The 13,569-nt window shown below is 41.3% G+C and overlaps 1 protein-coding gene across 1 annotated transcript in view; it reads left to right on the forward strand.

Moving 5' to 3' along the window:
- LOC143769025 (protein-glutamine gamma-glutamyltransferase E-like) overlaps window positions 1-13,569 on the forward strand; it is a 32,324-nt gene that overhangs the window by 17,172 nt on the left and 1,583 nt on the right. Inside the window, exons 10-12 of the mRNA XM_077257627.1 lie at window positions 1,731-2,267; window positions 10,621-10,778; window positions 12,818-12,951. Coding sequence (XP_077113742.1) covers window positions 1,731-2,267; window positions 10,621-10,778; window positions 12,818-12,951 — 829 coding nt within the window. The remainder of the gene's footprint in view (window positions 1-1,730; window positions 2,268-10,620; window positions 10,779-12,817; window positions 12,952-13,569) is intronic.

Raw genomic sequence — 13,569 nt, forward strand, 5'->3', positions numbered from 1 at the left:
ATAAAAACTCATATAGTTTGCGCCTATACATACCATCTGTACCAATAAAAAAGAGGGAACATATTTATTAGGTGTATATTATAATAGGATTAAATAATTAAATTGACTAAAAAGTCATTCGTATGAATAATACCTAAAAATCTAAAGTCCGATTAGTTCATATAAATTTCTTGATTCAAGTGTTCATGCACATCAATTCCCAGTCAAAACTGCAAATGGCAGGCAATGCTGTATTTACCTCTTTATAGGTGATGTTGAAGTCCACAGCATGGGGTTTTTTCTTCTTCCTCCTGGAGTCCCCCTTTATACAAATGTTGGTAGAAGTAAAAATCAAAAATCAAAGCAGCAGCTCAGGAAACAGTTATCTTCAGGAGCGCAGTACCGGCTGGTGACAAACACTCCCTCAGCCTCCTTCCCAGTGGTGCACGAGCTTGGTGAGCTCGTAATCAAGGTCTAAGATGCTGCGCTCAGCCGACAGGACCTTGCGTGACATCAGTTGTCACGTGACCGGCAGGGGTACGGGGCGCTGTTAGGACCAATTCCTACATGTTTCGGAGATCACGGTCTCCTTCGTCTACTGAATTGGTTCTAACAGTGCCCCGTACCCCTGCCTGTCACGTGACAACTGACGTCACACAAGGTCCTGTCAGCTGAACGCGGCATCGTAGACCTTGCTCACGAGCACACCATGCTCAAGCCCCGCTGGGAAGGAGGCTGAGAGAGCGTTTGTCACCAGCCGGGACAGCGCTCCTGAAGATAACTGTTAACATAAGTGTTAAATAGGATTTCCCACATAAAATATGTTAAAAAATAGTATTGGATGTTCTTAATGTGCACATCTTTAAAATTGCATTCTATAGTTTTATTAGCTTCATCTTTCTTGATCTTCCACTGCTACAACTGAAATAAGGAAACAACCTCTAATAATGACTCTTACAACTGCTCTATTGATGAGCAATCAGATTTCCTCAGACTTAGGCTGGAATCACACCAGTGTATGGTATCCGATGTGAGAGCACTCGGCCTTTGCTCTGCTTGAGCATGAGCTCAGTGTCTGTGCAATGTGCTCTGATCCTCTCTTATGACGGAATCACAGCACAAGTGTGAAGGAGACAGAGAAAGTAATCGTCTCTGCAGATATTGGCCTGTACTGAAGTTACATCCAAGTGCAGTGTGATGTATGTGTGGGTGCGTGTGAACCGAATCTTGCTGTGAATCGCAGTGTACTGTGATTGTTTTCTCATGATGATGTATCAGCATGAGAAAATAATCGCTGATGTGCACTGCTCCATAGTATAACATTGGTCCGAGTGCTATCTGATAAAACATCAGATAGCACTCGGCCATGCTATATGCACATGTGAGCGAGGCCTTAGACCGAAAAAAGTCTATACATCTGCACTGGGTTCCTTGATTGAACTAATATCCAGACTAGAGTAGCTGTCAAAAATGCCATCTCTCACTCTGGCAGAACCAGTTTAGTCATGTGTTACAGGGAAGTCTATTTATTACAGTAGCTAACAATGTAAAAGTGTGACTCACTGTATTTAATTTCTCTGTGAATTTCTGAAGCTGGATAATTAGGCAATCTGTTGATCAATTTAAAGAGGATCCTTCCTTATGGAACAGCCCTCACCGGGGGGGAAATTTAGTATATTAATTGTAATACTGCAATTTGTTTGCATCATAATTTTAATTCTAAAATATATTTTGCATGTTTATCAAAACAGGATCTCCGAAAGAGAGAGAAGTATTTGAGAAGGCCACCAAAAATATGCCATTTTATAGACATCCTTCAGAGAATGTCACGGCAAATCGCTCACCCATGAGCAATAGACGAAGGAATAATAATCCACTTGGACGTTATTCTTCCTCTACACCAAATTTATCAACTTCTGTAAATAGAAGACCACCAGCCATAAATGAAAACGCAAGACCACTGTCACCTTCACCTTCCACAGGAAACCTTTCTCGTGTACCACATACACGATCAACAAGAAATTCCTTCCGTCCATCATCTCCTTCACCAAATCCTTCACGTGCCTCAACACCATTATTTGAGGGTCCTGACATTACTGGGAAGTTTAAGCTCCTAAATCCTGTAGTGATTGGAGAAGACATTAACCTGATTTTAAATCTACAAAATATGACACCTTATCACAGACCAGTTAAAGTGAATCTAAGTGCTGCCTCTATTCTGTACACTGGAAGAAGGGTGAATGACATCTTCACAGATCAGAAGTCTCTAATTATCAGTCCAAGTCAAGGTATGTAAAAATATAGTACTAGGGGTGTAACAATCCCACAATGGTCCAAATGCTGATGATTGCTCTTCTGGACACATGTCCATCATATTCTCAATTATACCATTCTGTACTTTAAATAAAAGCCAAAAAGGTATGCTTAGTGGTAATAGGGTGTCTGTAGTACGTAGGTGAAATTGCAGCAACCAAGAAGACGGACCTGAGTGATAATATGTGGACAGTCAGAAAATTACAAGAAGAAAGAGAGCAAAAAGCCGACCATAAAGTCCAAAATATTGTAAAGAGAACAATTAATTTATTAAGTTAATCAGGTAAAAATAACAGGACAAACCGCAATGAATGAAGTAAAATATAAAATTTGACAAAAAGGTCGCACACCCAGGACAATAATGATAATGGAGCTGGGTGGAATGAGTGTCAAAATGGTATGCACAGTACGGAAAATATTATATATCAAATATCATATACATTTGTAAAAGATAGACAAGGTTGTACAAAATATTTATTTACTAATAAGTAAAGTGCTAGTGCGGTGTAACAGAAGTGAGTGTTACCATAAAGTCATAATCAATGAAGAAAAGTGTATACCATATAGGTGTCGAAGCACAAGGTAACAGCACAAACTAAATGTGTGGTGACAGAGGATCATGTGAAAGTATAAGTGAATTAATCCAAAGTGGGAGGTAACTCACAATGATGGTGTAAATCTCTGGCTCCTGGATGGAGTCCACCCCAACGTGCGTTTTCGGCATGCTGCCTTGTGCTTTGACAAGTATATGGTATACACTTTTCTCCATTGATTATGATTTTATGGTAACAGTCACTTCTGTTACACCACACTACCACTTTAATTATTAGTAAATAAATATTTTGTACAACTTTGCCTTGTGTCTTTTACAAATGTATATGATATTTTCCATACTGTGCATACTATTTTGACACCCTTTCCACTCAGCTCCATTATTATCATTATTGTCCTGGGTGTGCATCCTTTTTGTCAAATTTTATATTTTACCTCATTCATTACGGATTGTCCTGTTATTTTTACCTGATTAACTTAATAAATTGATTGTTTTCTTTACAATATTTTGGACTTTATGGTTGGCTTTTTGCTCTCTTTCTCATTCTATACTTTAGTAAAGAAACATAAGATTGATATAATAAAATGTTTTGTAAAGTGTGGCACAGAAGTTTTTATAGTTTGCATATGACTGTTTGGTAAGACTCACAACATGTATTATTTTCCATGTCTCATTTTTATGTTTATATGAAGATATAAATTAGTTGGTTTTCTTCAAGTGGTGAAAGGTGGAAGTGATATTGCTCTTCAAGAATATAGGATTTCATGACACTCGGCCCCACTAAGTAATAGCAGATGGAATAGATGCACAGACAGGTGACAGTTCAAGAACATTACTGTCAGGAAGGCAACAGGCTTGATGATTAGAGTCATTCATGAGGCAACATATATGGTGGATTGACAATCTAACATTAATGGGTTGACACTTTTACTTGTACTCATAATACTTTCGCTGTACATATGAAAGATTGCAGCAAATCAATTTCCTAAGCAGCATCTCCCTTACTTTGGCACTGTCTTAGTGTCTATTACAGTGTAAAGTGTTCAGAGCCCTTGTCATAGCCATGAGCAAATGTTGCATAGTTAGGTCACAGAAGAAACTTGTGAGAGTAGATTATATTGGGTAATTCAACTTTTATCTTCAAAGAACATGAGGTACATGCATCAGCTTCTTAATACAGCATAACAGGAAGCCTGAAGGACCTTTTATCAGAGAGAAAGTGAAACTAAAGTACAATAAGTATATGCATTACATTCAACTGAGTATATAACAGTAACAACATCGCCATCTACTCTCAGAAAAGTGTAAACTCCTCCTGCACACAAATAAGTCTGTATCTGTTGCATATCTGCCAACGCCCTTTCTCAACAGTAAGGACTTGTTCAGTTAAGCCTAATTTCTTCATCAGTCTCTGATGTCTTTCAGCATTCATTGCCTTTGTGAAAATATCTGCTGTCATATCTTCAGTTGGGCAGTACTCTAAATTTAGGATTCTTTGTTCCTGGTGATCTCTCAAAAAGTGAAACTTCACATCAATGTGTTTAGTTCTTGGATTAACTCTTTCCAACTGAGCAAGAACTAGACATCCTTGATTGTCCTCATACATCTTTGTTGTTTCCAATTGTTGTTTTCCTAAGTCTGTTAGCAGTTGTCTTAACCATAAAACTTCTTGACTGGCATGTGCTGCGGCGACATATTCTGCTTCTGTCGATGACAGTGTTAAGGTACCTTCACACTAAGCGACGCTGCAGCGATACAGACAACGATGCCGATCGCTGCAGCGTCGCTGTTTGGTCGCTGGAGAGCTGTCACACAGACCGCTCTCCAGCGACCAACGATGCCGAGGTCCCCGGGTAACCAGGGTAAACATCGGGTTGCTAAGCACAGGGCCACGCTTAGTAACCCGATGTTTACCCTGGTTACCAGCGTAAAAGTAAAAAAACAAACAGTACATACTCACCTTCGCGTCCCCCGGCGTCCGCTTCCTGCACTGACTGTGAGTGCCAGCCCTAACAGCAGAGCGGTGACGTCACCGCTGTGCTGCACTTTCACTTTACGGCTGGCGCTCAGTCAGTGTGGGAAGCGGACGCCGGGGGACGCGAAGGTGAGTATGTACTGTTTGTTTTTTTTACATTTTACACTGGTAACCAGGGTAAACATCGGGTTACTAAGCGCGGCCCTGCGCTTAGCAACCCAATGTTTACCCTGGTTACCAGTGTAAAACATCGCTGGCATCGTTGCTTTTGGTGTCAAACACGACGATACACGCCGGTCTGACTGTCTGCTGCGGTCTCCCATTCTCCATCCGCCGCAGTGGAGCCTGCTCAGCAGAGACGTCGGTCCCAGCGTCTCACTGAGTCTGATTCAGTGCAAAGGGTTATTGCTGCCTCTCCAGGCTCTGCTATTGTACCCTGCACTGATCTACGGCAAACAGGCTTTTCTGGGACTAAGTCCTGCTTTGCACACACTGAGCATGCCCAGGGTAAGATCTCTCTCTGGAGATCAAGGGTCACATGTTCAGGTACTGAAGCCAAATCTATTGGTCTTTCTTGGAAGGTCCTCTAGGTACGCAGGCTCTGTAGCAGTTTCTCATTGGTCCTCTTTTGGAAGGTCCTGTACGTGCTGCAGCTATTTAAGGCTCGCATGGCCACATGGCCATGCGCTAGTATCTTCTAAAGTTACATGCTTTGCGCCACTGTGGTCATATGCGTGAATGTGTTCAGGGACCCCGCTGAAATAAGCCCCTAGAATGCTGGCACCCCCGGCGAGGAGATTGTGTATGAGAGTATTCAGGGACCCGGCTGAAATAAGCCCCTAGAATGCTGGCACCTCCGGCGAGGAGTGTTGTGTGCATGCATGACCACTGACTGCTCTCTTCTGGGTAGTTAGCCTGTGTCTCTGTGAGAGTTAACAGGGCACAGAGCTTTGCTTTCTCGGCCGCTCTGTGAAGCTATCGGAGCTGGTTAATACCGCCATATTGTGCCGCCATTCTCTTAGCGGCAGGATATTTCCTGAACGGTGGATCCCGGGTTGCAGACGCACCAATCACATCAATAAATATATTCGGTGCATTCCGCAAACCCTAACATGGTCTTACCTTGTTTTCTCTTATTGAGCATCTTGGTTCTGTGTCTGTATGGAGCTGTATCTCTTGATATTCAGTTTTTTGATTTTCATCGATTTCCATTTCTCTCTCATAAGATGTTCTTGCAGTTATATCACTCTCGTTTCTCTCATTTTTCATTTCCAGTGATGTCATTATGTTATCATTTAGATCTTTGATGAATGTTACACCATTACTCACTGTGATTCTATCTGTCTTGGGATCTAGGATTTTGCATCCTTTGCAATTGTCACTATATCCGACAAATATTCCTTCAATGGCTCTGTTTTGAAGTTTGGAGTGTTTTTCTTCTGGAATAAACACAAAAACTTTGCAACTAAAAACTCTTAAATGATTCACACTTGGTTTCTTACCTTGCCACACTTCATATGTTTTTTTTTTCAGTTTTCTTGAAAAAGAAAGTCTGTTTTGCAGATAAGTAGCTGTCATTGCTGCTTCACCCCAGTATTTCTCTGGTAGTTTGGAGTCTGTTAGCATACATCTTACCATTTCAGTCAGAGTTGTTTTTTCTTTCTGCTACCCCGTTCTGTTCAGGTGTGTATGGAACAGTCTTTTGATGCTCTATTCCATTCTATCTTAAGTAGTTTTCTATTTGGTGTCCTGTACATTTACCTCCATTATCACTTCTGATGATGATTGGCTTCCTCTGAAACTTGTTATTTGACTTTGTCACATAGTCTTCTAATTTTTTAAAAACTTCACTTTTGTTCCTTATTAAGTACGTGACTGTGTATTTTGAGTAGTCATCTATGAAGGTCACCATATATCTATTATTTCCTGATGTGGTCACTTTCATGGGTCCACATACATCAGTGTGTGCCAAGTCAGGTAGTCTTGTGCTTTTTGTCTCACTCTCTTTAGGTATAGATACTCTTGTAGCTTTAGATTTTATACAACATTCACATTTTGCCCTAAACTTCTCAATGAGGAGTTTAGGGCCTGCGATGACGTCGTGGCCTGAGATTGGTCGCATGAGCGGTCACATGAGCGGCACGTGACCAATCAGAAGCCGCGACGTCATCGAGGGTCCTAAACTGCTCATTCTTAGGTACGGAGGCTGCCGGTTACAACAGGGCGTGTCAGAGGGTGAGTATATCCCTATTTTTTATTTTAATTCTTTATTTTTTACATGGATATGGATCCCAGGGCCTGAAGGAGAGTTTCCTCTCCTTCAGACCCTGGGAACCATACACTGGGAACTAATGTGTAAATCAAAGAATTAAAATAAAAAATAGGGATATACTCACCCTGACGTGCCCTGGTTGTAACCGGCAGCCGTTGTTCCTAAGAATGAGCGCTTGAAAGACCTTAGATGACGTCGCGGCTTGTGATTGGTCACGTGAGCGGTCACGTTACCGCCATGCGACCAATCACAAGCCGCGACGTCATCTAAGGTCTTTCAAGCGCTTGAAATACCTTAGATGACGTCGCGGCTTGTGATTGGTCGCGTGGCGGTCACATGACCGCTCACGTGACCAATCACAAGCCACAACGTCATCTAAGATCTTTCAAGCGCTCATTCTTAGGAACGGAAGCTGCCGGTTAGATCGGTAAGGTCAAGGCTGCGTCGGAGAGGTGAGTATATCAATATTTTTTATTTTTATTCTTAATTTTACACATTAATATCGATCCCCATACCGATTCCCGATATCACAAAAGTATCGGATCTCGGTATTGGAATTCCGATACCGCAAATATCGGCCGATATCCGATACTTGCGGTATCGGAATGCTCAACACTATCTATCACTCTTTTCTTTACAAACTCTAGCGTAATGTCTGCTTGAGGTCTTGTCTCTAGTGCATTTATCAGAGCAGTGCATGAATCTGATGAACTGCACAATAATATTGCTGCTGTATGGCTTTCCTTAATGTCTTCACTGACTCATCTCAGCTGTGTTACCACCTCCATCATAGAGTTTATATGCTCCTGCATGTCTTTCTTAATCTCATCTTGTAAAGTTTTCTTAGCAGGAATAGTTTGTGATTTAAGATGGATTTTCCATGTAGCTTACTATGTGCTTCCCACATTCCCTTTGCTGTATTCTCACTCCTTATGTGGATTAACTGATCATCCTCCATTAATAAGCTAATAGTAACTCTTGCTTGTCTGTTTTTCTTATCCCATGTCTGATTATTATCATTGGGTCTGTCTGTAGTGATTACCTCCCATAAATCATCTTTAGACAATAACATCTCCACTTTGCACTTCCATAACTGATCTCATTGTTCAGAATAGCTACTCTGAGTCCCAGCTCTGAACTGCTGCTCATCTTTAACTTACAGTATTTGTCTTACTTGTTTGGAGAGAATTGCTCTGAAGTATTCTTCTGCATTCACCAAGTCATTTTTGTCTTCTATGCTGGTCCCATAACCCGTTGCATAATTTGGTCACAGAAGAAACTTGTGAGAGTAGATTATATGGGGTAATTCATCTTTTATCCTCACAGAACATGAGGTACGTGCATGAGCTTCTTAATACAGCATAACAATAAGTCTGAAGGACCTTTTACAAGAGAGAAAGTGAAACCAAAGTACAACAAGTATATGCATTACATTCAGCTAAGCATATAACAGTATCAACATCTCCATCTATTGTCAGAAAAGTGTAATCTCCTCCTGCACACAAATAAGTCACTTCTCTTGGCAACAATACCTAGTTAGTGTGTACCAGTCGTTCACTTTCACGCACCAATCTCTGTCTGTTAAACTCTCTCTCTCTCGTTACCTGCTGCTGCTCTCTCTCTCTCCCTGGCCACCTGGTCCCTACTGCTGAACTCTCTATATCTCTTCTTCTCTGCTGCTAAACTATCTTGTTCCAAGCTGCTGAACTCTCTCTTTCGCTTTTTCTCTGTTGCCGAACTCTCTCTCTTGTTCCCTGCTGCTGCACTCTCTCTCCCTGATCTTTTGTTCCATGCTGCTGAACTCTCTCTTGTTCCCTGCTGCTGAACTCTATCTCTCCCTGGTCAAATGTTCTCTACTGCTGAACTCTCTCTCTTTCTTTGGTCACATGTTCTCTGCTGCTGAAACTGTCACACATTGGGTTTCATGTTCCCTGCTGCAAAACACTCTCTCCCCTGTCAAATGTAACGTGCTGCTGATCACTCTCTCACTCCCGGTCTTCCCTGCTGCAGAATACATGCCAAGGATTAGGTATTGCTGCTCAGATTACCCACAAAGGTCAGTTATATGTAATGACTGCAGTGAACAAGCACAGTGGTCACGTCGATCTATAGCAACATAACTGCTTCCGTTTATCCTGAAACAAAAATGTGTCTCTCATTTGTTACTTCCAAATTAATCAAGCCCATTAAAAAAAAAAGTGAAGTAGGTAGAATTGTACATTATGATGAGCTATAGGACTGCAAAGAGCCCACATACTGGGCTTGTGCACAGGGGCCCTCTTAGCTCCTTAATTATATCATGTTGTCACTAATAGCAGGGACATAGCTGAATAGGGAATGTTTAACTGCACACCTGGACTTTTGTGCCTGATGGGACACTAGACCACTCTGCACATGAGAAGATGCCAGTGTGTCAAGTGTCAAATGGTAGGTAGGGGTCCTGTTGCAGATTTTGATTTTGGGTCTAAGAGTTTAAAGTTACACTTCTGATTAATTGAATGCAATATCTTATAATTCACTGTTAATGTTATTATATTTATACCTATATATTCAGAGATACATTGTATTTATAATATATGTATGTTTTATTTGTTTACATTTTTAATCGAAGCCTACATTATAGCAGATTCAATAGTTTAATGTAAATTTGTAAATGACCACAAGGAGGTGCTGTCTTGCTTTAAATTACAGCCTAGACTTTTGATATAGCCATAAACTGGAACTGATAGTGTTATATTACGTATATTATTAACAACAAAACGAAAGGAAGTAATGTGTAAATCGTGAAAGTAAAGACATAGAAAGTTACAGTGCCTAGACTTCAGATAATCTTCAAAAGTGTGTTGACTTTCCATAAGTCTGAGTGTTTCTCAAGTCGTAGGCTATGTGCACACGTTCAGGATTTCTTGAAGAAAATTCCTGAGAAAAACCTGAAATTTTCTGCAAGAAATCTGCAAGAAATCTGCATGCGTTTTTTGCGCGTTTTTACCGCTTTTTTGGTGCGCTTTTGGAGCTTTTTGGTGCGTTTTTTTCCGGACATTTCCCAATGCATTTTATAGTGGGAAATCCGCAAAATTAATGAATATGCTGCGCTTTTTCACCGCGATGCATTTTTTTCGCGGAAAAAAATGCATCATGTGCACAAAAATTGCGGAATTCATTCTAAATGATGGGATGCATATTACATGCTGTTTTTTGCGGTTTTATAGTGTTTTCATTGCGAAAAAACTCGAAAAAAGAAACGCGAAAAATCAGCAACGTGTGCACACAGCCTTAGTGTAAAGCCGAAATGTTGCACACAAGTGGTGGTGAATAAACGTTTTAAAGGATTATCTGGAATTAGGATGCTGTTTCCGGATTTGGATTCTGAAGGGATTGTTCCAACCCTTTGGTTACCTTTACTTGGCTTATAAGTGGTGAACGATTAGAGATTATTGGAGTCTACATGCCTTTCTGTGTTACATTGTAAAAGTGGTCGCCTTCCTTCTTGGCATATATAAATGTAATGCCCTTTCATGTATTTTCTAGATGCACACATCTCCTTGCAGATTCCCTACTCCCACTACCATAAATACATCAATGATGGGAACATGATACAAGTGGTTGCTCTTTGTGAATTACCTTTTGGTGAGAAAGTTTTAGTTACAAAGGATCTTGTCTTGGAGAATCCAGCTATTACTATCAAGGTAAGGATAAGACTGGAACGATTTTAATATACGACTTTAAGACCAACCCCAGGCATGTGAATAGGATACTACTAGAATGTTGCTGGCTCCTATTATATCATATTTCAAGTTAACTTGATGCAGGATACATGCCACCCAAACTATGGGCAGGATGAATCAGAGCCCGGCTGCATGATTGCAGTCAGATATATTTTTTTTCTGAAACACTGTAGCCTTTCAGAGAAGATACTTTAAAAATCTGCCTGGGATCACAGTAATAGATGGGACTAGTCTGGCTCTGCCCTTGGTCAGCTTTTCCCAACTCCATGGCATCTGATTATAAGGTCTATCACTCCACTGCTTACGAGAAAAATATACCTGGTTGCGATAGTGCAGTTGGTTGGTTTACTTTGCTCTTCGGTTTGGGCAGTATGTTGGTGACCTTTTTGTCATGATCCAGGCCAGGTTTTGTATCCTGTCTCTCTTTCCCGGTCTGATCATGTTAAGGGTTAACTTTGCTCTGCCTCATTCTGGGTTCAGGTTTGCGATTTAGCTCCGCTGCATCCTGCAGGTGGTGTCAGTTATAGTTTCTGCCTACGGCATGTGTTGCTGACTCTGTGTACCCTGATTCGTCCTGCTGATTTAGCTGTCTGTACCCATGTCTGTTTATTCCTCTCTTCCCGTCCCATCCCTGTGTTCCCCTTTCGTGTTTGGATTCCCTGGTACCCGACTTGGCTTGGGCTCTGACTTGCTGTTTCTTTCTTGTCTTTGGCATATCTGCTCCTGACCGGTATAGACCCATTTGGTTTGTTTCTGACTCTGTGCTTGCTTATTACTTTGGTACTGCACTACAGACTAATATTGAACCTGCCTGTTTACTATTCTGCTGCCACCTGGTGTTGGCCTTGCTGCTGCGCTGCAATTCTGCTCCTGCTGTGTGCAGTCCTCTCTCCACTCTATTGCCATCTAATTGAGCTGCATCTACCTGCATAGCAGCAGCGTGACACTTTTCATTTTAAAGGAGTTGCTTCATGAAAACATTCAAGGTCTATCTTCTGGCTGATGGCCATGCCAGCTTAGTCAAGGGGAGTTAATGAGTACAACAGGAGTGTTTCTGATAGAGCCAGTTACACCCACAAAGAAAACAGTGAGGAAGAGCAGGGACATCTCCTGAAACATTTCTTTATACATTTTACAGTTTTAATTGTAATATCAGACAAAATCTGATTAAACAAAAGAAGAAAACTAAAGGAAAGAGTATTTTTAGACATTCTTTATTTTTGAATGCTCAAAAAGGTAATAACAGTATGAAATGCTAGAATATTTTTATTCTGTGTACTATCTGTATTGAGTGTCTTTATTTAAAATGAAAATGGAGAAGATTTATACAGATGGACACATGGACACCTTGGGGGGTCAGATACTGTATAGTGAACAGAAATATAACAAAGTGTACAAACAATTATATACCTGAGCAACAATAATAAACATAATCTCAAAGACAAACTCAAGATTACACAAATTAGTGATAAACCCCCAAAACATTAGACTGAAGGTGAGCACACCTGCCGGCTTGAGTGGGACATCTAATGTGCATGAAGGCCTACCAGATCTCCCATAACAGATCTCCTATGACAGCTGCAGGTGATGCCTGGGGAGATGAGGATTAGGCCATATGAATTTATACACCAGATCCTTCTGTTGACCCTAGAGACATGTCTGCCAGCCATTTTCTTTTTCTTCTATCCCTATTTAAAACACATTGCTATTTGCATAGCTGAACATCCAAATGTAGGAAGAAGGCACAAAAGAAAGCATTGTGATTGACAGATTTATATCTAGACACTTTTAAGTATATATTTGCATTAGAAGTGGGCACTGCTTCCATGGAGGTCTGCCACTATTGACTGGAAAAGTCTAGCACATACCCAGCTCAAGGAATTAGAAATCTCATCAGGTTTATATTATCATATCACTGATTTATTTTATTCTCAGATATGTATTTGTATACCTGGAGATTATGACTTGTGTAATGCTTTTCTTTGTTATTCTTTTTACAGCCTCTTGGTAACGCTGTGCTGCACAAGACAATGGCTCTGGAGATAAGGTTTACAAACCCACTAAATATGACCATCAATGACTGTACCGTGGTGGTGGAGGGCAGTGGCCTTATTGACAGGCAGCTTACTACAATGTAAGTATAACCATGAAGCTACCCACACATGAACATGACTTGGGGCTTAGGGTACCATCACACAGTGCAATTTTGATCGCTACGACGGTACGATTCGTGACGTTCTAGCGATATCGTTACGATATCGCAGTGTCTGACACGCAGCAGCGATCAGGGATCCTGCTGAGAATCGTACGTCGTAGCAGATCGTTTGGAACTTTCTTTCGTCGCTTGATCACCCGCTGACATCGCTGGATCGTTGTGTGTGACAGCGATCCAGCGATGCGTTCGCTGGTAACCAGGGTAAACATCGGGTAACTAAGCGCAGGGCCGCGCTTAGTAACCCGATGTTTACCGTGGTTACCAGCGTAAAAGTAAAAAAAAAAAAACCGTACATGCTCACCATCTGATGTCCGTCAGGTCCCTTGCCGTCCGCTTCCCGCTCTGACTGTCTGCCGGCCGGAAAGTGAGAGCAGATCACAGCGGTGACGTCACCGCTGCACTCTGCTCTCACTGTACGGCCGGATCTGTCAGAGCAGGAAGCGGACGGCAAGGGACCGGACGGACATCAGATGGTGAGCATGTACGGTTTGTTTTTTTTTACTTTTACGCTGGTAACCACGGTAAACATCGGGTTAC

This window comes from Ranitomeya variabilis, chromosome 4 (assembly GCF_051348905.1).
Source record: "Ranitomeya variabilis isolate aRanVar5 chromosome 4, aRanVar5.hap1, whole genome shotgun sequence".
Taxonomy (NCBI): domain Eukaryota; kingdom Metazoa; phylum Chordata; class Amphibia; order Anura; family Dendrobatidae; genus Ranitomeya; species Ranitomeya variabilis.